Source organism: Tachypleus tridentatus, chromosome 8 (genome assembly GCF_004210375.1).
Source record: "Tachypleus tridentatus isolate NWPU-2018 chromosome 8, ASM421037v1, whole genome shotgun sequence".
Classification (NCBI taxonomy): domain Eukaryota; kingdom Metazoa; phylum Arthropoda; class Merostomata; order Xiphosura; family Limulidae; genus Tachypleus; species Tachypleus tridentatus.
The window spans coordinates 85,023,331-85,034,683 of NC_134832.1; the positions used below are offsets into that span (position 1 = coordinate 85,023,331).

Genomic DNA, 11,353 nt, shown 5'->3' on the forward strand with positions numbered 1-11,353 from the left:
AATAGAAATCTCTTAGCTAGACATTTGATAAGCCTGTACATGTTCTATTGAACTTCTAGTGAAAAAACAACAAAACTAATACATTTTTACCTTTTCTTTCAAACGTAATTTATTTTATCATTCTTCAGACCCATTTGTTAGAAAGTTCATGGACTGAATGAGACCAAACTCTTTGAGTTACGATAACAATAACTTCTTCGTAGCTTTACATGTTAACACGCATTAATCACCATGTTATTTCTCTCTTCAACTCATCAGTCAGCATCTGTTGGTCCGTTGGTGTCTCAGTTGTAAGCTTGAGGACTTATTAAAATTCGGGGTTTGATTACTGTGGTTGGCATAGCACAGATAGCTAAGTGCATGTGAACAACACGACTACGAACATTGTTTATTGGACGTTTCGAGTTACACTTGTTCCACATTAATTACGAAATTTGTTTGGCATTCTAAACTGTTTAGATCATAGAAACTTGTACGTTTACGTGTACTTCACTTAGCCCAACAACAATAAAGCATTAAAAGAAACAGCAACATAAACTCTAAATTAGAACCCTTCTTTGATATAAAATACAAGGTGTTACGGAAATAATTTCCATATTTTAAATTTTAATAAGAACAATATTACTAAGCGTAAATAGGTGAAACTTTATACGCATAAGTTTGACTACCGGGTTTTTGATGCTATTAAATTAAGTTAATACATTTTATTACTTACTATTTGTAATTAATTAATTACACTTAGTTATAAAATATTAAAAACACCAAAATGATACTGTCTTGATAACAACTAAAGTTGTATAATTAAATAAACATGAAATGTGTCAATACGCTTGGAAATGCTGACAATAATCAATGGAACATTTATCACGAAACTATTATGCTAATAAATATTTCTGAAATGATCAAATATTTGCTTATTAATTAATAAAAATATACTTTTTTTAACTTTATCGTGAACCTCACAGTCCAATCGATACGTATATATGGTGTCAGTAATTTACAGTTAGTAATAATGGAACACCACAGTCATTACTTTCTCGTAAGGCTAAAAGTATCAAAATAACTTTTATACAATTTGGTCTGATTGCTGTTAAGCACCAAACGAACAAACCAATACTATTCAGAACATTGTAGTTTACGTAAAAAAGGAACAAAAGGTTTATATTATCTCCCAGCAACAAACAGAACCAAACATTATATTGAATGTACGTATGATTAAACTCACCTCACGACACAGCAATAATAACAAAGAAGTGCGTTTGTATATTTTAGTATTTACTTTTGATCAAAGCAAGTGTGTGTGTGCGCTTTCTTATAGCAAAGCCACACCGGGCTATCTGCTGAGTCCACCGAGGGGAATCGAATCCCTGATTTTAGCGTTGTAATTCTATAGACTTACCGCTGTACCAGCGAGGGACTGATCAGAGCAAGCTACATACTTAGAAGGAAACTAAAATCAACCTCAAACAAACAGACAAAATGGCTAAAAAATTAATTATCGGAGTTCGGTATATAATGATACACGAAAATCCACTACCGATATTTATAGATACATAACTACATACATGCAGCACTGGGTAACGTTACATTATTTATAACTTGTTACTTTAGACGACAGTTACGTCATTATTACGTATATTTTAATTTGTAATAACGATTTATTGAATGAAAATCTATACAATAAGTAATGTCTGCTTTACTGATTTTGAAACCCTTTAATGGAATGTTTTAATATTTTCATGTTTTTTGGCGGTCTACATAACATAATATGTAGAAAGTTGTTCAAACTATGCACATTAACAACACATTAAAAATTAGTATTACAAATATATAAGAATACGGTCAAAACATGTTATACAACATGTTAACTGGCACATACGCTACAAAATAGTAGCGTATATATAAATACAACTGACACATGTTACAAAAACATGTTAACCAATGGTACATACTACAGTATAAGTAGTATGTATCAATACAGTGAAAACATACGTCATGAAATGCATTAACTAGAAATACACAATGTAAGATAAGTATTATATCCAGAATAGAGAATGCGAATGTTACTACACGCCTTAGTGGTACATAATACAAAACGTGTTACCTGTTGTTACATGATACAAACGTGTTACCTGATGATATATATCGTACAAAATACGTCAAGTACAAAAATTAAATGTTGCCTAATGAACTCTTGTATTATACGAAAGGTTTCGTCAGCACTGGGTGTGTCATATATAGTGTGACGAACACATTATTATATATATAATTCTTTTCTTTTACTCGTTAAATTTTCAAAATTACTTTAGTGGTTTTTCCAGTTCACGCTGTGGTTATTTAACCTCTGTTTATTCTGTGTGTTGCACAGCCCCTGTTTGTGCTGTGATTATTTGACATCTGTTTATTCTGTGTTGCACGGCCCCCGTTTGTGCTGTGATTATTTGACATCTGTTTATTCTGTGTTGCACGGCCCCGTTTGTGCTGTGATTATTTGACATCTGTTTATTCTGTGTTGCACGGCCCCGTTTGTGCTGTGATTATTTGACGTCTGTTTATTCTGTGTTGCACGGCCCCGTTTGTGCTGTGATTATTTGACATCTGTTTATTCTGTGTTGCACAGCCCCCGTTTGTGCTGTGACAAGTTGACGTCTGTTTATTCTGTGTTGCACGGCCCCCGTTTGTGCTGTGATTATTTGACGTCTGTTTATTCTGTGTTGCACGGCCCTCGTTTGTGCTGTGATTATTTGACGTCTGTTTATTCTGTGTTGCACGGCCCCCGTTTGTGCTGTGATTATTTGACGTCTGTTTATTCTGTGTTGCATGGCTCCCGTTTGTGCTGTGATTTTTGACCTTCTTTGGGAACAAAGACATTAGGTTGCTGCTTCGTGAAGTGTTATAAATGGAAGTCAAATTGATAGAAATTACACATGTAGTTAATAAGCTTCTCTTATTAAATATATAATTCACCGTGTTTGGATTTTATTAAACAGAGTTATCATGAAATTTATATGCAAAAACGGCTCGTTTGGGTTGAGAAAATATTTTACATAGAAGAGCGAACAACCTGACGATGACCGAAGAAGATCGAAACGTTGTTCGCTCTTCTATGTAAAATATTTTCTCAACCCAAACGAGCCGTTTTTGCATATAAATTTCTCAACAAGTGGGTTTCTCGACATCACTGAGGAGTTATTATGACCTTTCTTAAATCAATTTTTCTTACTTAACTTTTAACCTTGAAGCTGTGGCTTTCTTGTGGTAAAGGCTGGATATAATATCCTTTAGTGACGGTTTACCTATAACATTAAAATTTCATTTCAGTCACGCATATACAGTAGTATCATTACGTCAGACATATGCACGAGAATCTTAAAAGAAACTATTGTAAGAACTGATACCGTTTGGACTGATGACGTCACTGTGCAATAAGTTATTATTCTCACAGACTCGAGATAAAAACGATATAATTTGCTGACTGTGTTTCCTCTCTTTCCTTCGACGAAATCTAAGCGTTTAGAGAATTCAGTCCCACGTTTCTTACAATTATAACGAAACAGAACGACAGGTTTTTCCTCATCGCATGTCTACATACCTGATTAAACACAGCTTATGCAACTTCGTTACTTCCACAGAATAGCCTGGTATTCTTTTTGTGCGCTGTCTTTATTTTGCGGGTGGGTTTAAAATCGACATAATAGTTTAAGACTAAAATGTTAAAGCTGCGCTATCAAGGTAATAAATCTGAGTTATTATCTCATCTCAACAGGAAAGGCGTCCTGTTTTTGGCTGTTTTTTTCATTGTTTAATGATTTTCCACATTTTTAAGTGCCATAGGAGTTTAAAATTCCAAGCTTTACTGATAAATTATGGCACAATTAGTTAAAGTACGTATCTACACAGTTTTAAAAATTACTTTCTCTTAAGAATGTACAGGCGTAAAAGACAGTGCCATGCGATGCCAGTTGGTGGTGCAAGGTGTAAGAAAACGTGTTGTACGCTCAGAATAGCATTGGTACAAATTCTTAAAAGAACATTTAAATAAATTAATCGATTTTACTTAAAACAAAACGCGTTTTGAAATAAAACAACAACATTAAAAAACACGAACTTACAAGCAGATAATTCACGTGTTATTCTTACAAAATGACAAATAGTACAGAAAGCCCTCTATCCTGGAGTATCAATAGTGCTCCACTTTACCCCATGAGGTACTTCTACTCATCATCTCTGCCGAAATGTTTTTATTTTTCTTATTCTAATAAAACATCCTTTTGTATTCAATAAAACGTGGATCTTTCCTCCACAACACCAGTCTTCCAAAGTATTCACCTTAATTCTCGTCAGAGCATTTTGCGAAACTGTGAAATCATGTGAGGTTTATGTAAACTATCGTTTTTACACATCACTTCATGAAGTTGTAAGGCTTGCTAACACTATTTATATCAACAAACTTGTTGTCAGGTGTCACTTCGTGAATTTGTAACATCTGCATATTGCACTTCTGGCACGTAGGCTTTCACAAATTTGTAGCACCTACTTACACTAGGTTTATATAAACAATATTTTGTTACCAAACCTCACTTCAATAGTTTCTAGCTCCTGCTAAGAATAGATTTATATAAAGCATTTCTGGCACATGGATCTTCATGAATTTATAATAGATGCAAAAACGAGTTTAACATAAAAGTATTTTTGTCACATATCACTTGTAGCCCCTTCTAACATGACTGATATATATCACTTCTTGGCTTTCTAACACCTGCTAATTAAAACTCTAGACACATTTCTTGCTTGTGATTCATGTTTAAGGTGTCTGATTAAAAAAACTAGTTTACAGAATACTCCTACCACAGAAGAACAACGAAGATTTCGATATATATCATTTATTCACTAGTTTTCAGAATATATGTTGTAATTTCTAAATTACTTACAAATGTTTTTCACGAAAATGCCATAGTAACTTCCATAAAACTCCTAATATATATTTTTAATATTGTTTATACAGCTGCTACACAGAAAGCTATGAGATGTGTAATGCTAACATTATACAAATCATTACATTTTCGTACGATACAGGTACACATGTAATGTATCTACTTCCTCCCGTAGACCAACAAAAAAACAAGTTTAATTGAATTTTATTAAACTTTTTACATGTTTGAGTCTGCAATGATGTAGTATTATAAAAATGTCTGGATTAACTCTAGTTATTGATCATTACACTTTATATACTGCGTGATTTCTATAGTTAGAAAATATATGTATAGGGTAGATTATGCAGGAAGCACACTCAACCTAACCTTTAACCTTGTAAACTAACAAAAAATAAAGAGCATATATATTCGTTTTTTAAATACCGTGTAGTATGAAATATTCCAACGAAAGTACGTACAGTTATAGTTATATATAGTTAGAGCACAGCGTGAATACACCCTCTGTAATTTACCTGAGTCATGAAAACACCCATCTGACTGTATGTAGAATGTTCTCCATAGAATGGATTCGTCCTCCCAGAAAAATCACCGATTCCTCTATGACAAAAGAACAAACACCTCTGTACATGATTGGCGAAGTATGTCTACGATGCAGACAATTAAGTACACAGACAGATAATGTCGTGCACGAACTGTCCAGACTACAAGAAAACAAAGAACGAATGTGATTCTACTGGATTCACAAAACCCAAATGCGCGAGCCTAGTGTTGGAATTACACCTGCCTCCCATGCTGCACGAATGGTAACAAACATCACAGTTGGTAGAACAGCATTAAAAGAACGCGTATACTATATGGTATTAAACAATCACTGTATTCGAATATATTTTCAATAACAACACTAAACGTTATTAGTTTAAATAAGTAATACCAAATTAGGCTCACTTTTATATTGTTTTCGTCAACGAACAAAAAGGATAAATAAAACTGGTTTCATTGCCTTTAATATATCAGTTCCAGGTTTTCCTAAAACCCAGTGAATTCCGTTTCCCATTAAACAATCTTTTGATTTGTTACAGGAGTTCCAGGTTTTCTCGTTTACAAGTTCCCTAACTTAGTGAACCATGCGTAAATTTGTGGTAAAACCTGTCTTGTCCGTGCAACTCGTTTTATATAATGTAATACATATGAATAAAACGTACCATTGTGGTTTTTAAAGCAGTCCTTAACAAAGAAGCTCAGCTCTATAAAACAAGAATTAATTTATTACTATTTGACATAATCTGACACATTTATCTCCGCCAACGATTAAATTTACAAGGTTTAAAGATTAATGTTTCGTACTTTTTAATAGTCATTCATAAGGTGCATGTTTCTGTGAAACTCTGCTCTTGTTATGCAAACAGAAGAACCGTATTGTATACCTGAACTAACGAGAACCTTCGTCACATTATACTTACCAAACATTCTATTAAATATATATATAAAAAAAACACCCTTAGAAGTTATTATACTCGAGCTTAGTAATCAAATTTTCGGTAAGTATCAATAGTAATAAAATAATAAGAGAGATTTAGTAAAAGAAAAAATAAAGCAAACGCGTTTTATTGCACATTTTAGGTATACGAAAACGTATTACAGAGGTTCGTTTGTCTGAAGTACACTTTCCTGTAAAGTTCATCTTAGGTTCAGTGTGTAAAACATATTTCGCTCTTAACTATACACACGTTTTTATAATACAAAAATGAAACAGAAATATTATTTTTTTTTAGTACTATACGGTTTGTTTGCTGTCGAGCTCGAAGCAACACAGTGGGCAAATTGTGCTGTGCCTACCACGGGTATTGAATCCTATCATCTAATAGTAACAAAAAAATATAATCCTATCTTATTGGAAAAGCCAGTTACTTAACCAGGAGAAAAGACTCAATATTTAATTTGGAACTAACAAATAAAAAAAAATGGCAGTTTTGAAGAGAAAGTTTAAAGAGTCGGTTTTATCTTATATATGTATTGGGAGCAGTAGCGTCTCTCTACGGTTTGAAAAACTACGCATACACAGGTAAAACTTAACATTCACTTTTAGAATAACAGGAGAACAGACATGATAATGTTGATGCCAGATTTTATTCCTCAAGTGCATATACTACACAAAATTGTTAGTAATTAATCACACCACGTTTCAAAATGTGACGTAACTTTAATAAAAGTTAATGTTTACTGTATTCTATTGTTTGCATGACAGAAACGATCGACAATTACTTTTTGCAGTGGGTGGAATAATTATCTCAGAGCTGTGGTTTTAAGTAAAACCAAGAGTGCAACACTATTACACTTTTTAAAAATTCATTAAATAATATACATTTATAGATTAACTGAAACGTTTCCCTCACTGCGGACGGGTACTTTTGCTTGTACAGAATAATAGGCATAAACGTTAGGGATTGTAAAAACAACTTTAATAGAAATAACTTGTATTACTTGTGAGCACTTTATGTAATAACCTTTAGTAATATTTGAGTTTTGTTAAACTGGCGAATTCACGTAAACAAGCGACGTTTATAATATTAAAATTAAATACGGAGCTTATTATTCCATTCATCACTTGTTACACAGTTAAACAACAATAATAGGTTCGCTGTGGTGAGTAATGACAACTTAAAACACCATATATGTAAAATATTTATGTCTTTTAGAGATTTTCAGCACAAAGATATTACCTTGTGGCTTGGACGAAAAACGTTTATTGGTTTCCAAATGATAATATTGTTAACTGATAAACAATCGTCAGCTACAGATTTATTGAAAGTGTGTCATAGTTGAAATAGCTACCTATTTCACTCTTCTGTAATTAGTATATAATATTCTTAAAATTCATCTATATTCTCGTGCAGGTGTTGTGCGTGTAGTTATGACATTCTCGATAACCAGATTTCGAAAATCGTAAACATATGTGTTAATTCATTTTTTTAAGGGAAAGGTAGTACACAGCAATAGCTAAAAGCCTATATTCTCTCTTGCGGATGAGGGATAAGCCCATCTCGGAAAGTGACACAGAACCTTGCATAAATTGGCATGAGTGGGTGATCTCTCCGTTGTATATGTTTTTCGGAATAAACGATGACATATATTTGGGTTATGGCATACCACGCTTAAGTTCTTTGTCTGATTTACAAAGTGTGGTATACCAGTATTTTACCGTTTTTGTTCTTTACAAAAACATGTAAGAAAAACGTCTTCACGCCAAAAACCAGTAAAAATCAGAACGGAAAGTTGTAAGCTGTCCAAAAGGTAAAATACACTATATGCAAGACTTCTGTAAATAAAAAATTCTCTTATTGTGTATCTCTTTTTTTCTACGCTACCAATCTCCGAGTTACAACTTGCTTTAAAAGTCCTGAATTTACATTTTGAGTAACTTTTGGGCACCTGTTGGTTATCAAAACACCTACAAATAAGGTGTATAGTGACAAGTAGAGGTCGGTATATGACACCATTTCCTTGTGTTATAGTCTGCCCCTTCAAATAATACTCCAGGAAGATGAAACGTAAGCCAAGTGTATAAACTGTTCATGACTACGACATCGATGAGGATATATCAAAACGCAGCACTAGCGATTATTTGTTTTTCAACAAATTTATGATGATTCACGAGATAATTAACCTAGGTATAGTAATGCGTCAATTAAAAAATGTTCGTGATATTTGTTTCTCTCATAAATGATTTCAAAATGTAGACCTCAAAATATACACAAGTTTTCAAATGATGAACTGCTTTTATTTTCTCTAGTTTTAAAAATTGTTTATTGGTATCTGAAGTAATCTAATATTAGATTACTAATCTTTGCTAATGTAGTAACATCAAGAATGTATCCAAGATTTTCAGTTGTTCGATACTCTTCATTTTTTTCATCATTAGAATTCTACAAAAATAAAATACCTTATATGCTGATTTGAAAATAAGCTGTTCACCTCAGACAAAACTGTTATCTCGCAACTTTTGTATTCAAAAACAGTCATCTATAAAGTTTTCTTCACATTAAATGTTCAAATATCGAAAACTTCGTAGAATTCATACTACGTGTAAGTTAACCCTTAATTATAGAGGACAAATGTTTTGAGAAAAATTAGGGCTTTCAGGCCGAGCGTCTTTCTCCTAAATCTAGAACAATAATGCGTATTAAAATCACTTGTTAACTAAATGCAACTGAAACCTGAAAAAAATTGAAAAAAGATCAAACATTCTTAAAATTAGTTTTAGAATAACTTACCTAAGAAATCCATATCCATCCTAGGGATTACTGAATTTTCAGCTTAGACGACACAAGACGTACGTATTCTGAGAAATACGTTTTATGCAACCTTTTTATCTATAAAGTATATATGTTGCTCTTAAGCAATATTATCCACTTCTATAGATTCAGAACTCAAATTATGCATATGAAAAATATTTAACCTATGAGCTCGTAATATTTGAAAATTGTGAAAACTTAGAACAACTTATTTGTTGGTGTCATCTTACACTTGTCATTTGCTATCAACAGTGGAGCATGTTAGCTTAATTAAACCTCACATTACTGACATATTTTTATCCTGTTTACGAACGGTGGGGTCCACATACTGAGCAAGTTTATGTTTTTGGCTCCTACAACATGCAGCATAAAGAACTGAGCAGAAAAAGTAAAATCGTTTCCTTTCTACATAAAAACACAGCAGACCCAAAGACTAGCTAGTTTGGTTAAGTGTAATAATATTGAAAGTATTTATGTTTACACTGCTTAAGTAGAATATGTTATTAATTAACAATATCCGGCAACAATTCTTGGATTACGTTTGTCTGATTGAATAGCGATATTTTATTGTCACTCATATAGCGTCCCACTATCTGAAAGTGAGGATTTCCTTTTTCTTTTTTTTTTTTTTTGTATCCGGAACTGAAAGAAGAACTAGAAATCCAACGATTCACAATCTGGGAATACCAACACTAGGTCACGCTCTCCCAAAATGTGTGTGTGTGTGTGTGTGTTTATATGTACAAAATACTATTTATTTGTTGTTTGTTTTATCGAATTTTGTGCACAACTTTTGTTTGTTTGGAATTAACCATAAAGCTGCACAATGAGCTATTTGTGCTTTGTTCGTAACGGGTATCGAATCCCAGTTTCTAGCGGTGTGATTCCGCAGACTTTCCACTGTGCCACTGGGAGATATTGTATAAAACTACTCGAGGGTTATTTGAGCCAGCAGTCACAAATCTTGAAGTGGAACACTAGAAGAAAGGCGGCTAGTCAACACCAACTGGTAACACTTGGGCTACTCTTTACCGGTCCGGCATGGCCTAAGGGTTAAGACACTCGACTCTTAATCAGAGGGTCGCGGGTTAGAATCTGCGTCACACCAAACATGCTCGCACTTTCAGCCGTGGGGGCGTTATAATGTGACAGTCAACCCCACTATTTGTTGGTAATAGAGTAGCCCAAGAGTTGGCAGTTGGTGGTGATGACTAGCTGCCTTCCCTCTAGTCTTACACTGCTAAATTAGGGACGGCTAGCTTAGATAGCCCTCGTGTAGCTATGCGCGAAATTCAAAACAAACCAAACCAATACTATTTACCAAAAACAAGTGATTGCTCGTAACGTTAAAAACACTCCCAGGGCTGAAATTTTTTGTTGTAAATTAGAAAAAGACTAATATACATTCTTAAAGATTATTATATACATGTATTTACTGTACAATACATATTTGGATAAAAATGGAAGAAATGGTTGACATAATAATAACGTAAAAAAAACAAACACGACACCTGTCGATAATAAGGCGAAACTTCTGAACGACATCTAATAAAATAAATACAGTTCAAGTATGTTTTTTTTTCTACAACTTTCTCAACGTTCACTTTAAATACGTTAAAATAATTCTTAGAGTATCCAGAAAACTTAATTACTCTAGAGGAAAGTAACTCCCAATAATTTCCATTTTGTCGGCGTTTTGATGTGATTCTAGGTAACAGCATGGAACCAAACTGGGGTTCGCTGTTTGAGTGAAATACGTCTACAATATTCATAGCTTTGTTTGCTTACTTTTTTACGATCCCTAATTGCAGGTTTTAAATTCCTAATTTTTTTTATTTATCTTGTACAATATACAGTTGCTATACAAATGAAATCTAGAAAATTTAAAAAAAAACAACGTTTAAACGTTACTTGGCTTGGGAACAGTTAAAGATTGTTTTGAGAAAATTTGTAATGTTTTAATCTGGGAAAGAGGCTTTTGTTACTTTAATACCTTTTGGACAGAAAAGCCTAGTCTTTGTTGTTTGTTTTGTTTCAGATATTCGATCCCACAAAACAATACGTGAATTACTTGCGTCAGTTATTCTAAATGTTGAACTGATAGATTATCAATACTCAACGCCAACT

At 33.2% G+C, this 11,353-nt stretch overlaps 1 protein-coding gene across 5 annotated transcripts in view; it reads right to left on the reverse strand.

The window, feature by feature from the left end:
* The window catches only part of LOC143222829 (apoptosis-stimulating of p53 protein 1-like), a 49,225-nt gene extending 43,590 nt beyond the window's left edge, over positions 1-5,635 (reverse strand). For 2 of the 5 annotated variants that reach the window (XR_013012517.1, XM_076449909.1), the window contains exon 1: positions 5,447-5,631. Coding sequence is in view for 4 of the 5 variants with exons in the window: in XM_076449909.1 (XP_076306024.1) it covers positions 5,447-5,467 (21 nt within the window). In the remaining variant the exon portion in view is untranslated. Of the gene's footprint in view, positions 1-5,446 lie in introns of all 5 variants that reach the window. The other 3 variants (XM_076449913.1, XM_076449912.1, XM_076449911.1) reach the window with 2 other exon arrangements.
* Positions 5,636-11,353: the final 5,718 nt, after the last annotated feature.